We start from the raw sequence: 21,867 nt of genomic DNA, 5'->3' as shown, positions 1-21,867 counted from the left end.
ACTTGACCCAGCCATAGCAGCAAACTTCCAGTTAGGTTAAAAAATCATAAAAGCCATTTTTTTAAATTTTTTTTTTGTTCTTTGTTATTCTTATAACCCTAAAGGGGCTTTCATAACACTCTATTGTGAGAAAAAGAGAGAGAGAGAGAGAGAGAGAGAGAGAGAGAGAGAGAGAGAGAATAAAGCATTATTGTTTTGCAACTAGAAGAAAGGAAGAAGAGAAAAGCTTGCATTTGTGACATTGGAGCTTGCATTTAGATCATCAAGGAGTTTATAGGAGCTCTTTTCAACACTTCCCAAAGCATTTCAAAGAGGTAAGAGTTGATTTTTTAGATTTTGATGATTTTTTCTCTATGCTTATGAGTTTTTTGGATGAATTTTTTTGTATGTTTATGGGTTTTTTTTTACTTTAGATCTTCGTAAAATACAAAGCTTAAATGATAATATTTGGTCTAAAATGTCTTATTGCAACAACTTTTACATTTTTACTTACTCATAATGGCTCTTGAAGGTAAAAAACCCAAGCTCTGTTGAAAGTACATCATAGACTTTTTGGGTAGAGGTAGAACTCAAACAAAATGCTTATTTTGTAAGGTCGTTAATAGTGGGGGAATAAATAGATTGAAATGCCATATTGCTGGCATACGTGGTCATGAGATTGAGCCTTGTAGAGTTGCAACTATTGAGGCTCAACGTTTTTGTTATGTTGCCTTAGAAAAATATGAACAAGAAAATGAATTAAAACAAAAACAATTAGCAAAGTTAGCTCAGATTGGTTCCAATTCACCTCCACGTTCATCTGGAAATGTTCTTGTGTCTAGTTTTACACCCAAGCTAAGTTCAGTAGATTGTGTTGGAGAAGCTTCTTCCCTTTCCCCTATCGTCCTAGTGCTTCTGCTAGTCATACTTCTGCATATATTCGTTGCACTACTAGTGGTGCTACGGCTACCTCCTCTTCTAGTAGTACTGGCTTTACCTTTCGTCCTAGAGTCAGAAAATCTAGGTTGGACAATTTTTTTGTACCACGTTCAACTCCTGGTGCACAACTGTCACTTGAGAGCTTGGGCTGGAACAGGGAGATCCATGAAGCTTGAATAAGAGCAATTTGCAAGTTTTGGTTTCTCTGCAACATTCTGTTGTGAGGTTTTCACACATCGCCCCAAATTCTTGGGGACCCCCTTTTTAATCGCCTTTAGGGCCAGTGGAGAAGGTTAGATGTATTTTTCACCCGGTTTCAACTTGATTTTCCAGAGCTATCAGTTCTATCCTTAGGCCGAATAAGTTCAAAATTGATTTCAACTTGGCAGGATAAGATTGTGAATTTTGTACTTAGACGATTTCTTTTGAAAATTTGGATTTAATTGTAAATTTGAATGAATTTCAAATAACAAAATTTTTCGTTAAGACTTATGTTCTTGGAAAATCTTTTTTTTTTTGGTGAAATAGAATTTAATTTTGTAAGAGGAAGTTAAATTGCAAAATCGATTTTTACTCTAGAGGCAATTTTATTTTTTGTCATAAAATTTTAATTATTTAGCAAAATCGATTTAGAGGAAAATTGCAAAAATTGGCTTTAATAGATTAAATTTGCCTTGAAAGCTTTTGGTATTTAATGAAATTGGTAAATTAATATTAAGAAATGGCTTTTGGTTAGCCAAAATTCAACTTCAAAGATGTATTAATTAGCAAACCCTCATTAAATAGAAATTTTTAGCATCCCCAAGGCACCATTTAATTTCGTTTTGCAATTTGTGGTTAATTAGTAAATTAAAAGTGCAGTTTTCATTTTAGAAAATTAAAATTTTGGCAAAGTATTTAAAGTGGGCCACTAACTTAGCTTTAATTTTGGTTTTTTTTTCCTCTATAGGATCAAGTCGGCCAGCCTGGGAGGAAGGTGAAAGCTGCTATAAAGGGAGTCCCCTCTCATTTCATTTTCATCAATTCATTTGCTCCTCATGCTTGGGCGAATTTGAAGCAAGGGCAGATTTCCAGACTTGGGCGAAATTGGTGGAAGGCAGTTTTTTGGCGATTTTTGGGCAATTTCTCCATTGCCATTGTTGGGCGATTTGTGTAAGGGCCAGATTTTTTGCGTTTTTTGGGATTTTTGCTCCACTTTGTGGGCTGCGATTTGTGCCCTAGGTGGCAGATTTTACAGATTTTGCTCCTTCTTTGCTTGGGTGAATTTTGTGGAAGGGCAGATTTTTTTTTTCATGCTTAGCCGAATTTTGTGGGAGCCGAATTTTGTGGGGGCCGAAATTTGTGGAAGACAAAATTCTGATTTTCTAGGGGCTGCAATTTTTTATATCAGATTTGGGCAATTTTGTTGGGAGAAGAGATACATATGAAAGTTTGATTTTTGCATAGAAGGCAAGTGTTGGATAAGCTTAGAGGCTTTGTTTTCTAATTTGCAAAGGGATTTGTAATTCTTTGATGTCATATCCCGGGTTCCGAAAAGTTGCTGTAAGATTATTAGTTAAGGTGAAAGTCATCATCTAGAGTTGCAAGGAGTGCTTAAGCTGACATCCATTTTTTCGCTCTTTTCTAAGAATTGCACTACTTGGTTCTTTTTGCCTTTTGGTCCACCACTCTACCATCCCGTAATAGGGCGACGAGCATGGAGGATGATAGTGCAAGTAAGAATCCCAAGCGGGCAAACGCTAAGAAAGACAAAGAGGATATAAAGCCCAAAACTTCCTTCTTCTCGAAAATGAAGAAAATAACCGATACTAATATCGCTACAGTGGACATGATACGGATGAGGGACAGACTAAAGGAAGGACAATCCCCCTTGGCAAAGAGGATATACAAGAGCGGAATTGTACATGCAGCAGCTTTTCCTCCTACTTTGCCTTGTCCGGAATTGATTATGGAGTGTGCATCCAGATTTGATCTAGACAGTAAATCCATCATTTTTGGCGAAGGGAAGAGAGTGTTGGCCAACATTGGCGAACAAGCAATTGAAGAGACATTTAATATTCCCCAGAGCAAGGACAAGTGTTTGTTTCTGATTGGCCACCATTTTGGTGCCTTCTCATTGGTTGCCACTTTTGCACTTTTTTCATTGGTCCATTGATGAGGTGGCATCTTCTCATTGGCCGATGGGGTGGCAACCCTAATTAGGGTTTTTGGATCCAATCTGGATCGTCGATCTTGTTTTGATCTCTACCGTCCATTGTATTTTGGACCTCTATATAAGGCCATTGGCTCTCATTTGTAAAGGGAGGGGTTGGAGAAATTGTTGCGAAAATAATACCAAAGTGCTCTCTTTTTCATTGCATGTTGACTAAGAACATTGGGTGTTATTGCATGTTTTCTACTTCCACATAGTTAAATTTTCTTTTCAAGTTGAAGCAATTTCATTTCAAGTTGTTAGAGTAAGAGTAAAATAAAATGGATAGTTGCATGGTAGCTTTGGTAGATGTTTGATAGGGGTCAACACTAGGCCACTAGCATCCTAGCGGCTGGTTGGGAGGCTTTGTGTGGTGATCTAGTTTACTTTCCTTTGAAGCGTTGCATATAAGATGATAGGGCCGCTGGTTAGCCTTCATTAGATTCGATCCCCGTCCATCTGCTAACCTTCCATTCTTAGGAGTAGTAGTTGAGCAGCCAAATTTCATGCTTAGAAGAGGTTAGTTAGAGAAGTAAACCAAAACATCGGCATTCTCACCTTCCATCGCCATTCACCCTACATTGCCATCATCGCGCCATCAACATCATCTAGCATTCACACCGAACCACCATCTCCATTTTCTCACCAAGATCCAAATTTTTCTCAAACAAGAAAACGTAAGGCCGCCTACGTGATTACCAGCAAATCACATTGATAAAACTGAGCGAGTATCCAACGGTGTAAGGAACATTGGAGTTATACTCATGTCCCATGAGAGATAACTTTTCAAGAGAGGAATTGTGTATTTGATATTCTGTATCAAGCATCCAATTACTAATATGTTATGTAGTGACACAAAAATCGCATCAACACATTCCATTTATAGCAGCCAGCTACTTCAACTTCATTTATATTTGATTGTTTTACGTTTTTAACTTGTAAGTTTTAAAATTTAAATTCAATTTTATAATTTTAACTTGATGTTGAAAATTTGAAATGTACTAATTAAAATGTTTTTTTATAAATGTTACAGGACTCCTTATTGGCAAGGGATGATTGATGCGGTTTCCATCTGTGGTGCGGGGTTTGGCCCCCTCTTACTAGAAATGGTTGAGGAGATGAAACTTGAGTTGGAGGACCATAGAAATATTTGGAACCAAAAGGGGTGTACTATTATGATGGATGGATGGACAAATAGGAGGAATAGGACCCTCCTAAATTTTCTTGTTTCTAGTGGAGCTAATTCATCATCCTCTACTTCATGAAGTCTAAAACTTAATGTATTATTGAATAACTAAAATTTTGTTTTATTGACTATTGATTCTTGAATGATAATTATTTTGTTTAATTTTCAGTTTCAAGATCCACCATGTTTTTGAAGTTTATAGATGCTTCCTCACATGTCAAAATTGCAAAATTCTTATGTGAGGCTATTGAGGAGGTCATAAGGAAAGTGGGGGAAGAGAATGTTGTCCAAGTGGTGACTGATAATGCAGCTAATTATGTTGCTGTAGGTAAAATTTTAACTTCTAACTTTCTAAGTTTTAAAAAAAATATTTTAATTTTTCATTAAATTTTGAAAATTAAAAGTTTTTTAATACATCAAAAAAAATTATTGTTTACTAACTAATTTAAAATTGCTGCAAGAAAACTTTTAATGGAGAGACACCCAAGAATCTTTTGGACTCCATGTGTGGCCCATTGCCTTGACCTCATGTTAGAGGTTATTGGCAAGCTTGAATGGGTGAAATCATGTGTTGCTAAGGCCAATAATCTTTGTAAGTTCATCTATAATCATGCCTTGGTCCTCAATATTATGAGGGAATACACGAAAAAAAAAGAATTGGCTCGTCCCGGTATCACAAGATTTGCCTCTAATTTTATCACACTATAATCCATGTTGAGTTCAAGGTTAGCTTTGAGGTGCATGTTTGTTATCCAGAATGGAGTTCTCCTTTGCCACCAACCCTGCAAGGATAGATGCAACAAAATGCATTTATGATGAAAAAGGTTTTTGGGAGCCATGTTCGAAGATTGTGGAGGTAATTTAAATTTTAAAAGCTTAAGTCTTAAAATTTTATAAATTAATTTATCTCATACATATTTTTATTTTATTTTCATTGTGCAACTTTGCAAAGTTTCATCATTCACTAATTTTATTTTTTGTATAATTGTTTTGTAGATCATTGAGCCCCTTGTAGCCCTCCTATGAGTTGCTGATGGGGAGAACCCCTCTATGGGCTACATATATGAGGGCATGGATAGGGCCAAGGAGGCTATTAAGGCCAAATATGTAGGAGTTGAGGAAAACTATGGCCCTATTTGGACATAATTGATAGGAGATGGCAAAATCAGCTTCATAAGCCCATCCACACAGCAGCTTATTACCTCAATCCGGCATACCATTTCCGTGAAGATTTCAAGGCAGATGAGGAGGTTCTTAGTGGCCTATACACTATGATATCAAAGATGGCCACTAATGCCACAAATATATTGCTTGAGATGGATGTCTATAATAATGCATCAAGGCAGGATTTTTTTAAGTCAAATTTGCAAATGTTGTACAATATTGCAGCCAGGTAAAAATTGCAGCTCAAACCTTATACAATCTAGTTTGCAAATTTCTAGCTTTAACGTTCAAATTTTGAAATGAGACTAATATTTTTTTCTTTTCCTTTTTTCAAAATTCAAATAGATGGTGGCAAATGTTTGGGCCTTCAACCAAAAACCTTCAGCAAATCGCCATCCACATAATGAGCCAACCAAGTAGTGCTTTTGGATGTGAGCGCAACTAAAGCATGTTCGAGCACATCCACTCAAAAAGGCGTAACAGGTTTTCTGTGGAGAAAATGAATAGGCTAGTCTTTGTGCATTACAACTTGCGCATTAGGACTAGGGAGATTTTGGATAGTGACACCTCTCCAATTACTCTAGAAGAGGTTGATCAAAGTCTAAGTGGATCACTGAGGCTACTGATCCTATCTTTGATAATGAGGACCTACAATGGGTTGACAAGGCAGATAGAGAGGGCTAGGCTGAGGCTGTGGCTATGGCAGCAGAGGACCAGAGAGCTCCAGTTGTTCCTAGTGGCACCTCACAGGCATTGGCAGAGCCGGAAACTACAGTTGATCCTAGAGGCACCTCACAGGCTGATGCTATGGCTAATCAGTCATCTAGGACCTACCTTAGACACCTTACTAAGAGGCATTTTATAGATTATACTAAGCCTGAGGTTGAGGTTAGGGATGAGGATGGCGATGACGATGACGATGATAATGACGATGATGATGAGGACTAGGAGCCATAGCTAAAGTCTTGTTTTAACTTTCTGTTTAACTTAACATATGATCAGAATTTGGAACATTCGATGATGACTATTGATGTGTTGGATTTCATAATACATATACATTTTGATGGGTTGCATGGATTTATCATTTTATATATGATTCTATGTTTTACTTTTACAATATTTCCTTCAGCTACTATTTAGTTACTAGTATTTAGCAATTTACCTTTGTAGTATTGTACATATGTAATCGATTTATGTTTGACTTTCAAGTACGTCCATTATGATCAAATTATCTTCTATTTAATGATGTTATTGTGTCTTTAAGCTTTATTCAAAAATGGGTGCATGGAATGTTCTTTAAATCCTAAAAAATCTCAAAATTTCGAGGTTTTTTCACTTTGTCAAGACACTGCCGAGTCCGAGCCGGGTCACGAGTCAAGTTACCCTTGCCGAGTCCAAGCTAGGTCCGAGTCCCGTTACTTTGGATTAAACCTTGGAGACATGTCTCTTCATGTCTCCCTCCTCTCATATTTATAGGAGATCCAAATCTGCATTTGGAATATATCAATAAAAATGGCAATATAATTACATATGCAGACACGATTCGTGTTACTTAACAAAGCTCAATGACTAATCAGCATTTCCAGTAGTTGCCTATAACCAAAAGTTTCCTAGTTCAAAAAAAGCTAATTTTCAGTGAAGCCACAGACGTTTTACAACAATGCATCCTCTAGGAAAGAGACCAAGGAAAGGAGGCTAAGCAGAGAGACTAGTAATGTGAGTTTAACACAGTGAGGGAAGAATCTGCTCTAGACTTCACAATGGTAGAAAGGACGGTGACTCGCCATAAATAACGTGTGGAATGAAGGCTTAAATTCCTCACCTTATATGTTTTTACTAATTATGCCAGCGTTCTATGTATACATTTTATCATTAACATTAGGAAAATAAGAATATGATTCATTTTTAAGTCGTTTTCGTTTTCCACATTTGGCACCTACAAGCAATTATTTCTAATCACCACAACAAGCTTTATGCACATTCATCAAATTTTTGTAATCTTTACTCAACCTTGCTTGGATACCAAAAGCTTTCATTTTTTTCTATTTTGTTTATCCTATATAAATAATGTAGTTTCCTTCCCAATAAAAGTAGTAATCAATTTTATTAATATCCGCAAATGAACAATGCAATGAACTGAAACTTTAACCAAATTAAAATAATTTATGATCAAATTATTACTAAAGAATTTCATCCTTAGTGACAAGATGATGAAAGCAAACCAAAATCGAACAACAAACTAATCAAAATGACAAGGGGCATAAGATGTACACCTTTCTTTGAACCACAAGATGTTGATAAAAAGATGCTATAATCTGCATTCAAACAGAAGGTATATTAGTATTAAATTAACCAGGATAAAAATAGCACATGCCAAAAATAAAAGATAAAGTATAACTGAAATAAGCTAGATCTGGCATGCTAATTTTAGCATTTCAAAATATATTTACACTGAGAACCTTGCAATATGTTTATTGCATTAACATCTTACTCTCAAATAACTAGTAAATTGTAAATAATGACAGCCAGAGAGTGCAGAAATAGCTCACAGATACATGCACATTTTAACTTAAATGTCTTCCTCCTTAAGGCAGACCAGCTAATGCTCTTAAGAGCTTAAATTTGAAGGACGACATTGCATAGAGACAATAAATAAAAGGATGGTGTAATTTTTTATTAAAGACTAAGAAGTATTATGTTAGATCAAAATGATTCAGTAAAACATTTTGAAAGCTCCAACTTCAAGCATGAAATCAAACCTAACAGGATGCAGAATAAATTCTATGTATCTGTGGGGTCTCATGTGCAGAAATTTATCAAGACATGAAGATCTTTTTTATACATTTGATTCCAATATACTACCACAGATGATAGAGGCTGCCAAAGAAAGTTGTTTTCAATTGAATTTATCTGGTATTACTGCCAAAATTGTAGGGGCCAATTTATGAAGTGAAGCTGTTGATACTGAAATGACCAGAAAGCTGTCGAAATGAGTATAAATCTACTGGAGTGCTGCTTAAAAGCACATGATGCTGTCAAAGTTCAGTACATGATCTTTAACAGTCATTTGATCTGTAACAAGATCATTTAGCTAGACATTATCCATATGCATGGTAAAAAGCTAGCAAAATGCCATGTGCTGCAGGCATAAGTGCAATAACAACCAAAACCATTGGTTTCCCAAGGTGAGTCATGGATGCAAATGTGTGTGGCAGGAAGACAATGGTGTGATCATCTACTGAAGGCGATTAATTGTAATGACCCTTACTCAAAGGTCACTAAAAACTACTAACACTGAACTATGCAATTACGTCAAACACTTGGCATGTAGTCTGAACTGTGCAATGTAACATACTGAATATGTGCTAAGCAATTTCATCAAACACTTGGCAAGCAATCAACTACACTGCTGAGATATAAAATGCTGAAAGAAATATTTGTTAAATTATAAGTCCACCCTACTCCATGATACCCAAACAGTGCCAATATATATATATATATATACGCATTCAATTAAGATGTTGTTGCTCTTACAATCAATTACAACTTCAGATTACCAGTAATTTTTGGTCTTCTACTAAATTAACAGTGCACTGTCATGACTGATTACAAAGGATTAAACATGCCTTTTTTGTCACTATACAAGATATACCAATGTCCTATGCACCTGGGTACAAACAGAGACAAAATTCATAGTCTTTCTTGTCGCATGAACAACAACTGACATTTAGAAATGCATCTCGCATATACAGCAGTGACTTTATCCATTAAACTCTCATATACAACATATATTCGGATAATTGTAATTAAAAGAAGAACTGGGAATGATGCAACAATGTTGTCTATATGCTGAAGATACAGTGATCAGGCTGCAACCTTAATCTGTCCCAAATCCAGCAACTGTACAGTCTGCAAGTACAGCCATACTGTACAGCCCTGTTTGATTTTAGTATAAATTGTTTCCTTCTCCAAATGGTGCTAAATCAAGCATAGTCTGAATCGCCCAGGTATTAGGAATGCAAAGAAATTGGCAACTTGAATTTCTAACCAGGTATGATGAATTTATGACTCCAAATATGCTCCCAATCTGATCTTTGAAAATGACCAGTTCTGCATCAGATATGTGCATAAATATTGTCCCAGACTTTACAAAACCCTTCTAACAAATATGATGCAATCTTTTCACCAAAATGACTCCAGAGATGTTCACTTTCAACCCTAGTCTGAAAACTCAATGAAGCTCAACTTGAAATGCTTTTTCGAATTGTTTTTTCGGATCTGCTTTTTCGTATCTTCTTTTCCGAGCTGCTTTTTCGGACTGCTTTTTCAATTCTGCGCTTTTCTACTTACTTTTTTTTTGGATTTGCTTTTTCACTTTGCTTTTTCGGCCTGCTTTTTTTTCGGTTCTACTTTTTTCAAAGAAATCAAACCCTCAGGTAGTCTGAGTATACAAATTAAGCTCAACTTGAAATGGTTGAATACCACTTCCAAAGTGCAACCCTTCGGAAGGTCTTTCACTTCCTCAGTTATGCAATCTCTTGAGAGGTATCGTTCTCAAGGATTATGCTGAATATTTGTAGACTTGGATGGTGCCACAAATGCTCAAAGAGAATGTAGTTGAATTATCAAATCCCGTCCATGCAAATGAGAGGCCAAGCCCTCTATTTATTCACTTTTCTAAGAAGTTACTAAGAACTTCTAGAAGCATCCATTATAATGCACTTTTATAATTAAATAACTTTATAAAATAAAAAGTGCAACTCAACTTAAAATTATAACATGTAGGCCGCGTATAAAAAAGTAATGATAAAATAATATCTCCAAGAGCATAATAAGCCATCCAATCCTTAAATAAACACCAAAATGACCTCTCATCACAACCACCAGTCTACGAGAGTCCATGATACGCTGATTCGGCACGCAAAATGATGTCAACCAAAACGGGACATTACATTAGTCAGCGGTTTTAAGCAACTAGAATCCAATATGACAGAAAAGGTAACCAGTTACCAGAGTGAGCAATTAAAATCCCATTCTAGTGCCAACTTCTCTTCCCACAGCTTTTATATGATAGGTAGGCATAAAAGACATTGAATACTCTATTATAGTATTCAATTGCCAAATGAAAAACTCTAACTGTTATGTTGATAGAATGACAGCAAGATTCAGAGTGCTGCTGGAGTGTAAAAAGTTGTGAGAAAATTATAATTATATCTATTGTTATATAGACCCAGAATTCCATAAGCTTTAATGGTATTTCCATGTAAATTGCATCATCTAGTGAATGAGGTGCTATGGACATCCTCTTGGTGGAGACTTTTATCTTAACAAGTTTGATCTAAGAAAAACTATAGTGTTATGTGACTGATTCTTGCATTGTGCTCTATTTTTTCATGTTTACTGTTATTCTTTTGTTTATAATTCAACGTTTAAACATTTCCATATTTTTAACAGTGGGTAAAACACATTAGAGCAACTTGTTGAGAGTAGTGCTGAATTTTATGTCTCCTAGCTCTCTAATATTTTGATGATGGATCACAGAGCGTGATCCAAAACGTTGATTTCAAAACTAACACACTCTAATCCAGAAATTCAGCAATGATTTATATTACGGAATATTGAAATGCAATATCATTAATAGATCATAAAAATAACATTCAAGGAGATTATGGATTGACTGGTATCAAGGAAAAAAAATCTGGTTAGGTATAAGATGTTAAAGGGATTGAATAAACAAAATATCATTTTTGTGACCCTGTCAGTTAATGCCCAATATTAAACTAAATGCCAGTAGTGGTTCAGTACTTTCTGAGCATTAAAATGAGTCTAGTGAGTGGTTGACAAGAATGAGATCACTACATACAACAACAGAGGAAAATGGAGAAGCAAAAGTTGGAAGCACAACTAGCTAGGATCCTTGTGGTCGAGGGAAAGTTGGATAGGTTAGTGAACATGGTAAGTGTTTTGATAGCAAGAATGGATAGAAACAAGGTGTTTCAAGATAAAGTGGTATAGAAGTTTGTAGTGGAGCAAGATAAAACTCCATAAATCTAACACGTTCTACAAAATGGAGGTCAAAACTCTAATGTCCTGGTTTAAATCAATTCAAAATTTAATCAACTTGCAGCGAAGGGAATATGATAAATTTAACTGATCAATTGAAATCCTCATATATGAACTTATCCAAGATAAGCTGAAATTCAAGCATTCAAACAACAAGAGTCATGCAGACTAGCTAACAGAAATGACTTTGAAAGTCACCAAAACTACCTGAAACTGATATGCCTCCACTAATTAATTTTTCAAATTTTATACATATTCATCCGATGCCTTTCTAGATCAATCAATAGTAAATATCAATTAAACCCAAGGGCTCACACCACCCCCCCCTCCAAAAGCTCAAATTACCCACCCCGGGACATCTCCACATTGGGTACTTGGAATACCCGAGTACCCCACCTCTACCATTACACAACCACGTCGTCGTTGGGATCAGTACTGGAATTTTGATTTTTGAATGTTATTATTGGGTATGTATTGTGTTACTATGTTGATTGTTCAATGATTATGGCTCATGTTGCAAACATCATTTCATAACTAGCATTTCAAGTTCTATGTGTATAGCATACAACATCCCCTCTTACCCATCGTCCCTCAACCATCCCAATTTAAGGTCCTTTGTCCCCCCATCTAGGAAACTCGTCCCAAAGTACCCCAACATCAGTGTTACACTGATAAATACTGATAAAACTCAGGCAACATAATGAAACCTTGCAAATATCAATAATAAATATTCTTGGGCTGGTATATATGCAAACCCAACAATAAAACACACACGCAACAAAGACTGAAGTCAACAAAGAAGAAATAAATTTTCAAAAGACAAAAAAAATTACAATAGATAGACATAGGCTTAGTTTAGTTGAGCCAAAGAACATGGAAGCATACTTCAATAGTATTTGAATATTTCAAGGTTGAATTGAAGTCCATGCATGAACAAACAAATTGAAAATATTTTATAAATTTATCTTTCTTTGCTTACAGTTGTCGGAAATGAATAAGTTCCCAAGATGGTCAAAGGACATTTTGGTCATCCCATTCATCCTGGGGACGATCAACGGTTCCTAAAAGTTATGTTGACCGTTACAGAGTTTTTGAAATAGCTTCTGAATTTTTGCAAAACTAGGAATGGCTTGGAGATATTTCTAAACATCCACAAGTTCCCAAAATAGTTTTTCATTTCGTATACTTGCGCAATTAGGGTGAAAAGGTGTTTTTGTGTAACACTATGAATTGCAAAATATTATATTTGAATTCTATTAGGGATAAGGAATCCTTAAATGATCTATGCATTTGAATATATACTATATACATCTTTAATAATATTGAAATAATTTTATATATGTGAATATATGTTCATTATCCATACGACAATAATATATACTTATCCAATTCCTTAATCATCGCTAATGCCATCAAGAAGATAGGAGGTTTGTATAGGGAAAGGTGCAGTAACTTTGGTCTCATGATGGCTAGATCGCAAGATGAGTAAGAACCATGAGGGACAATTTCATGCACCCTATCACAACAATTCCACCATCCTTAAAGTTATTTATTAGGAGAGAAGTAGAGAAATAGGGCTTAAGTATGTATTATGGATCATGTTCATCATTGGAAATTGGCATTCTCCTAGAAAGGAACATTACACTTTATCATTCTCAAGTGCAAGACATACCCTAGTTGGAAATTCAGGTTATATTAAGTCCAATCCTGATTGGGATATCACAAGGCACTGAACTCCAAATGTAACTTTCCTAGCTTTTCGTGAAATTTGACAATCTAAAAATTGTAAAATTTAGGGTATATTAAGTCCAATCCTAGTTGGGAATATCACATGGTAACTTTCTAATGAACTCCAAATGAACTTTCCTAGCTTTTCATGAAATTTGACAATCTAAAAATTGTAAAGTTGTCATCTAAGGATTGGACTTTGTAGGACCACATACCAATTCAAGAAGGATCCAAATATGCATAAGAGAGCATCTTCTCATTGCTATAACATGTGACACATTCATTATTGCAAGTTGAGCACCAAGAAAGACGAAACTTGCAATTCCTATCTTGGAAAGTAACAAAAAAAGCTAGAAGACAACATAAAGCCACCTAACCTGAGAAACTTGGAAGGGAAGTTACAAAATAATTAATTTGAGTTATTTTCGGAGGGAACGTTGGAAAAAAACTCCCTCGATTCTGCAGAATTGACATTTTTAAGATAGTTTTCATTTGGGCAGTTCTTGAAGATTTGGCTGTGGGAAAGCTTGGAGAAAGATTTCTGGAGCAGTAGTAGCTGCATATTCATGTTGTTGCAAGTTTATATCAGATCTGAATACAATTTGAAACTGTTTTGTAAACATTAGGCTTATTGCTTTGTATTCAGTTAATGTTCTCAAGTTTCAATAGAATTCCCTCAATTTTTCACGCATATTGTTGTGAGCTTTTAGTGTTGCACTTTTTGTTGCAAACTCAGTTTTGTGTCAATTCTTGAAGGGAGAGAGTCTCTATACCTTGATCCCTTTACAATCATCCATGTCATCTAATGCACATATTAGCACCTCTTTTTAATACTCTTATGGCTCAAAGAGGATTTAGTCCCTCAAGAAAGCTTTTAGCTACTCTATCACTTTAAGACCTAATATCTCACTTCTAAGTTGGCTTTTGGCATTCTCTTATCACTTGAACCTGTAAATCATCACGTTACACCTACTTGATCAAACGAGGCAAGCAATTCACAAGAATCAAAATTTACAATTCAATGAGCATATCAAAGCTATTGTCTCAAAGAGGTGTAGCGCAATGAAAACTCCTCTTCAATTTTCTTCCTTCACTCTCAATCCCTAGGAGTATACATCTAGACCATGGTGTGCTTTCTCTAAGGATGAAGGGGGTTTAACGAAAGCCCTCCATAAGATGCACAACATTGAGATTGCAATCATACTTTGAAAGCAGTGGCTTCAATTTTCTAATATTCAAATTCCTATGTTCAAGAAACCAAAAGCTACAATGCATAAGGCTACAACTGCACAAAAAAACACATCAGATGGTGCAAATTTCATGGGAGGGAAATATAAGAGTTGAATTAAATTACCATTCATCAACTCTCATGAGTAACCCTTCCTTTGGTGCAAAGAGGAATTCATCCACCTATAGCCTCATCAACTTGATTTGGAGTAATAAGCTTCCCTCTGGACAAGCGAAGAGGTAAGATGCAACTCATTGTGACCTAGAATTTCAAGCCTGGTAGGCTAATAAGTATTGACACACTCTAGCAACGTACTGGGATATGGATCCTAAAGAAGTTAGGTATATTGACGAGGAGAGTTGGAGCCAAGATTAGTGGACCTTTCATGTTACTCCATATTAGCTTAAGTTATAGAAACTATCAACCCCAAAGATTGTGTCCACATTATTGTCCCTAAAATATGTCCCTTGTCATGCTACCATGCCCATTCTTGAAACACGGTGAAACTTAGTTGTCAACCCACTGCACTTAATTAGGTGGATTAAAGAAAATGAACTCAAGTTTTTCTCAGCTGAAGAGGAATCTGTAATATATTGATATTCAAAACAATCAAAAAAAAATTTAAAATGGTGATTCCCAATAAAGAAAGTAGAGATTTTATAAATTATGAATGTACATTCCTATGAAGAATATTGATGGCAACAAGTATGTGTCCTTGTACTTGTTTTCAGAAGTTCTAAAGCTTTGCCACGTTGAAGTTGTGAACATCCTAAACTCAACATTATGTCCTTTACATCTGGATCAAGGAAGAGAATAATAAACCTGAACTTGTACAGAAGTGTACGGCAGCACCCTCCTAGACAAATAATGTATCTCTGTCCTACAGTACTTTCAGTTCAAAACAAAAGCTATGACAAGAGATGCAACAAGAAAATATTTTTTCATTCCACCATTCATTTATAATAGTTTACACGTACTGGGGAAATATTTTGAAGGGATCTTGCTCCTGTGCTACTAGCATGCCCTGTGCTTTTTTTTATTAATTCAATTTTGTCATTATATCTGACCCAAATATGACTTATATTTATTAATGAATTTAATCATATGCATGATGGCTAAACAAATCTCAAGAGATACTCTACATAAGCCCAACAATAATCATCTAAACAAAGTGTTATGACCTTAAGGCAATCCTTATGTCATCCTTCACAGCTTATCTAAAACATATTGTATGTGAATCAAATCGAATCTAAACAAACTGATATATTGAAAAACATTTAGAACAACACAAATGTCACTTAATAAAATATAAATTAGAGTTTCAGATAAGTAAATTAAAAATTATATGCTGAAATTTCAAAAGTTACAATGAATAGCTTCAACTCTGAGGTGCTAGACATGGATTGTGATATTCAATGATTGATCATCAATATTTGAATCTCGTCAATCTTCGGGTAGAGTCATTTCATCCACTCAATCTATGTACCAAGCATCTGTATCATCAAACTGAATAAGTAAGAAGCACAAGCTGTCCAAATAAATGTCTATATATTGGCTCAGATAAAACTGGCTATGCAATTTTTAGAAATATCTATTATGAATTGGACAACAGTTTGAGATTTGCCATTTCAATAGAATGTAGGGATGCTGATGAATTTTGCATCTTCCAATTGCCCCTCAAAATCAACTGACCTTAAAAGCATTGCCCCTTCAAGGCACACTACAATAACATTAATTAAGGGCATCTTCACCACCTTAGGTTTTTGGCCCTTGAATTTTTAATGGGCTGCAAAAAGTATCTAAAACAATTCTTTCTTTCAACAATCAAGCAGCATCCCTCTTTATTGTCAGGACCTTTATACCCCTTAGAGGCCTCATTCATCCCATAACCATTCCCATTGATATTGCGATCTTCTGAGATCAATAAGAATTTGATTGCCTAATCCAAATGAAAGTATGGTTAAGGTTCAGAACAAACCCAATAACACAGCTCTAGTGTGATGGATAGTGGGTTACACTTAATTATTTATTGCGTAAGTTAGAGTTCAAATGCATTTTGTCATTGTTATAATCAGACTGCTCTTGCCCAACCAACACGAGAAAATCTAGGTTCTAGGTGGAGAGAATTGGACTTGTTGAACTATCCATTAGATAAAAGTATATATTTGAAATCCAAAATGGCATCAATAATTAACAGAAAGGCATAAATAGACATGCAATTTGACAAGATAAATTTAAGCTACAGAGTTTGAGCAATGAAAATATTAAAAGTAGAAATTTAGGATTGCAAATTTGCGGCGTACAAGGTAGAGAACAAACTATCAGCAGAATGCATACATCATTTACTGGTGTGTTGCACATCGAATGAAACATGAAACATCAATCCACACTCACAACATTGGAATCAGAACATAATGATATTGGATTGCATTAGCTCCAACCTTTTCATTGTTGCAATATTCCATGCTAACATTGAACGATGGACTCAATGGCCCTTTCCTCCCTGTTCCATAGTCTATTGCAAAGCTCCAATTTCTTGGATCATGAATTGTATTAGTCTGTTCCTTTCCTATAATAGACCACAATAATCATGTCAAAACATTAACATCAAAGCAAGAAAATTAAGGGCATCTGTTATGTCTCACATTAAGGCATGATGCTTCAATGTATCTAATCATGAACTCAACCAATATGTACTTTCTAGGACAACATTGACCATAAATCATATCTTACAGGCATTAGTGCATAGAGATATCCATGCACTGCAATTTATGGCATGATCAGAGGCAGATGACAATAAACTTGCCAATATGTTTTGTCCATGAGGTAGAAAATGGTAAAAAAAACACATTAAATGAAACTATATTTACTAACCGTAACAAAAATGTGCTCCACATTATTGAATTTTAACATTCAAAATTCAAATACACCACCCATTAACAGGGGGTTTCATGCCAAGCAAGTTTAAAGTTTTGAAAAGAAGTAATCTGGCATGCATGTGCGATGCCTAAGAATAACAACTTAAGCGTTTTTCTTGATGTCTAGTCAGTTCTGCAGCCTTGTAATACTGCTATCCTATCTTTTTATGTGTAGATATCCTCGACTTCAACTCTTCTCCTGCTTCTTAGAATACATTTTGGAATCCATTCTTTTGTAATGGACTGAGAATTTTCAATGAAAATCATATTCAGATGTTGTTAAGGTTTTATAGCCAAGTCTCAAAAAACAAATTGGATATATATATATATTCATTTATTATTCATTATATAAATCATCATTTAATTGCATATCAATAATAGTCTGACTTGACTAATTGCATTAACCAAATGTTGACCGAATCGTTTGTATTGCTGTTGGTTCATATGTTATTGAGGGTGACGTTAGAGTCACAACCCGATGGACATGACTCTATGCCAAGTCACTTCCATCAGGTTGTAACTCTTCATCACCCTTCATACGGGGTGTAACATCTGTGATTTATATCACCAAAAAAACACAGATTATAAATGTCTTCAAACAGTGAAATCAAGTGCAGAAACAAGCGAACTTGACACCATTTATTCAATACTTTACTAAACTGTTTTCATTGCATAATTCAGTCTACTTTATTATGAAATTTTGAACAATATTAATATCAGAAAATATTAATAAATTGTATAAAGTTCCTATGTACAACTGAATTTTAAAGTAAATCAAAGAAGAAATCTTTCTATCTTAAATACCAGAAAAATCTGATAAGCTTTTGCATGGTATCAGAGCAGGGCTAAGAGATGATCCTGGTCAGATTTATCTATCCAGTGCACTCAAATATTTTTTAACTCTATATCTACCAAAATGGTGAGTGGTATGAGACTAGAGGACAGACTCAAAGGTGACTTCAATTTTGCAGCATGGAAATTGCAAATAATGTTAATATTGAAGGAGCGCCATCTAACACAATCTATTGAAAAATACGACCAACCAACCAAGGAGAGTGATGAATTGAGTAAATGGGAAAAAGATAACACTAAAGGCATGAAATTACTACTGGACGGTGTTAAGGATTGTTAATTCTGTAACTCTGGTAATCATAACTGATCTGAACTACAGATTGTACAGATCCAGTGAAGCACAGATATCCTTAAGTAGGATTTGCCTCTTTTATAACCTTATATAGTTAACCTTATCGGCGGCTTATTTAAGAGCATTTAATAATGTTCATTTTGCATAGTTGTTAGTATAATTACTATATAATTATAACTTCTAAGAGACACAGATCTTGGAAGATTATCATTTGTTTATTCATAAGGGCCAACCTAGAAGGGTCATGTCCTCTGTAAGGACATGCCTCTTGGGTGCAATATAAACATAAGGTAAGTATGAGGATAGAGACCACACAATATACATTTAAGTCTGCTTCTCTACATTACTGCCTTATACGATTTACTGCAGGGATAAGAACATTTCCAGAGTAGGTATTATACGCCAAGTAACACATCCATATACAGGTCTGTATATTCAAGACCATCTTCAGCACAAAGAAAAGGCATTATATCAATCTGATTAAAGAAGAATTTGAGGAAACTTTACAATGATAACCTGCTACCCATCATTACAAAACTAGACACATCACATTACATGTTTAAAGCACTTGAAGAGATGTTTGAGATGGAGTTAAACAATACCAACAACATTCTCAGACTAAAAGACAAACTCTCCAACATAAAAATGAATAAAGGAGAGTCTTGTTAAATATGTTAGCATTTAGTGTAAATCTGTCATTACAATTCTTAATGCAGAAACATCAGTTTCATAAATGTCTTATTATGTAAACAATCTTCAGATCGGCATTATATCTTATCCCGATTACTATCGGGTGTTATCACTATTTACCATACAGGGTAAATGGTTTATGAATGCATTCAAACAATAGACAAGAACATGTAACACAAAAGTATTTCTTTTATTATTCGCATGTACACAAAAGATACTACAATATTCAATATGATTGATTACAATGATGATGATTACAAGTCCATTCCGGACGGTGTACATATACCTTCCCGAAGGCGTGACTCAACTATCACGCGCCTATTCGAATAAATTCTACCCGTCGGCTACAATATAAATTTTACCAACAACATCATCCCCCCCAAAAAAAAGTTGTCTCTGGACAACAATTACAAAATATCCGAGAAAGATTAACAAAAAGGAATATATTAATTGACTAACTATGACAAGATAGATCTAATTCCGTCACATCACATTCACACTCCTCTCATGCCTGCACCAAACTGGTCTCCAAAACATGTTGTATCTGTAGCCTCTACTAACAAAATACTGTCTCCTTAGCCAATCCAACCTTGATAGCCACCTGTGTCGCCTTCTCTACTTCCAACGCTTGGGTACGCTGAGCCAAGTGTCACTCTACTGCCTCCAATTGGATGACTAGCTCCTCCTGAGCTCTCTATGCATCCACCAAGATAGCCTTACGCCAAACAACTACTCTGAGTGCCTCAAAGCGTAGCACCCCTCTCGAAAGGCTTCTCCAATGCCCTTTCCACCTCTAGCATACAAACACTCCATGCCTACAACAACTCCAAGTCTCATCACCTGGTCACACTTCCCACGACTGATAACTAAACTGACTGGGGATCTAGGGGGCATCACCCCCAGCAAGGTCGAGTGGCAGCGCCCTCATGGGGTCCTAGGGCAGAGCTCCAGGCACACTCCCTATCGCAATATAGGGCGGGGTCGACGGGCAGCGCCCCCACCGCCAAGACCAAATTAGCACTCTCAAACCCACACAAAAGTCCATTGACCATACCATTTTTGTGATTTTCATCCGATCCCATACTCTTTCCGCCAACTACTTGTATTTTACTACCTGTTTATATCTTTCCATTCCCTTCGATATCATATATTTTCCATTTTCAACTGTTTTGATTTGTTGTCTTCTTTTCTTTTTCTTTCTTTACAACTCTTGTTTCCTAAAGAGTACGGCTTCCACTTCCTCCTTGAAAAAAATGTTGTACTAGCTTTCCCTACTGCCGTACGGTCCTTTACCAAAAGTTGTACAACCTTTTCAAATGATTCTTTGTGTATCCATACAGCCGCACATCAGTGCTCCCTCTTATGTTTAAGTGCCTTCCTCCTCTTCATTTGTACGGACCGTATAGCATATGGTGCTTCACCCTGTTTAGCCGTACGGCTATTTTAGATTTCGCTGGTATACTGGCTCTGCTCTCCCACAACAAGCTGTACGTTCTACTCCTTTCTCTAGAAGTCCATATACCATACAGTATCCTCTCTCTGAAGTTCTCAAGTCGTACGATATTCTCTACCGTATAGTGCTTAGTCTTCTAGTGATCCATACGGTATTGTTTCCCTGGCCGTATGAAATGTGTTCCTGTGTGGCCGTACGTTAGCCTTCCTAATGGGTCGTACGGTGTCCTCAATGAGCCATGCGACATTCTCCTAATTTTCCTCCTTGACCATACGTCGTGCAATGTTTTATATTTCACTTCCTCAATTCCGTACAATGGTTTTAACACTCTTTAGTCTGTAATTGCTTTCCCTAATCTCAGTAGTGAATATATACTTACTTCCTCTGAGCCGTATAGTCAATTATTTCTCCCTACTGGCCTACGGTTCCAATTCTCTGCCTTCTTCTCTGCATTCTTGCTCGTCGTACAGGATGGATTTTCCTTTAGATACTCTTCATACAATGATTGTTTTAGTAATTTATGTCTTGCTAGGCCATACGACTCCACTCTATTGTGATCGTATCCCCTTTTATTCTCCTCCACATGTGGCCATACAGGGTTTGCTTTCCAGTGCCCTTCCTATTTATGTCCTCCATACGAACCATATGCTACTTTTCTATATTGTCAATCTGTCGTACAGTGTCTAGATTCCACACTTATTTGACTGTCGTATGGTACCTCTCTTCTGTATGGCCGCACGGTATCTGTTTGTATGCACAAAGTCCCTTTGTTTTTTCATAAGCTATACGATAGGCTTTCCATTCCCCCAATAGCTATACAGTTCTGTGTTTGTTTTATTGTTTTTTTTTTATTTTATTCCTCCCCTTTATGCTACTGTAAAGGCTATACGACACTCATTTTGTTTTACTATATTATTCCTGTTCTTTTTACTCATTTTATTACTTCTGGGTCCGTACTCAAAAGTTATGCTCAACTTTATATATTATCTACATTTACTTATCTTACATATAGACATTATTATTTATTATTTTTATATTGTCCCTCAGTTGTTCATCCACGGAGGTGCATTATTTCTTTTATGATAGACTTTCAGCTTCGACCCATTCACTGCATCGACTACTTCCTTCTTGTCAAGCGTCCATAATTTTATTGCTCTGTTATCGCCCACTTCGCGGATTTTATA

The 21,867-nt window shown here is 35.8% G+C and overlaps 1 protein-coding gene across 2 annotated transcripts in view; it reads right to left on the bottom strand.

Annotated features, from left to right (window-relative positions):
• Positions 1–21,867, bottom strand: part of LOC149546501 (beta-galactosidase) — a 252,804-nt gene that overhangs the window by 127,508 nt on the left and 103,429 nt on the right. For both annotated transcript variants that reach the window (XR_016353739.1, XM_089791227.1), the window contains exons 8-9: positions 16,920–17,047; positions 7,733–7,774 (exon numbers count right to left, since the gene is read on the bottom strand). Coding sequence is in view for 1 of the 2 variants with exons in the window: in XM_089791227.1 (XP_089647353.1) it covers positions 7,733–7,774; positions 16,920–17,047 (170 nt within the window). In the remaining variant the exon portion in view is untranslated. The remainder of the gene's footprint in view (positions 1–7,732; positions 7,775–16,919; positions 17,048–21,867) is intronic.

The sequence above is a fragment of the Cupressus sempervirens genome, chromosome 7, assembly GCF_028749045.1.
Source record: "Cupressus sempervirens isolate cs-2001-9-10 chromosome 7, ASM2874904v1, whole genome shotgun sequence".
Classification (NCBI taxonomy): domain Eukaryota; kingdom Viridiplantae; phylum Streptophyta; class Pinopsida; order Cupressales; family Cupressaceae; genus Cupressus; species Cupressus sempervirens.
The sequence above is the reverse complement of the archived record's forward strand: the minus strand, read 5'-3'. Positions and strand labels throughout refer to the sequence as shown.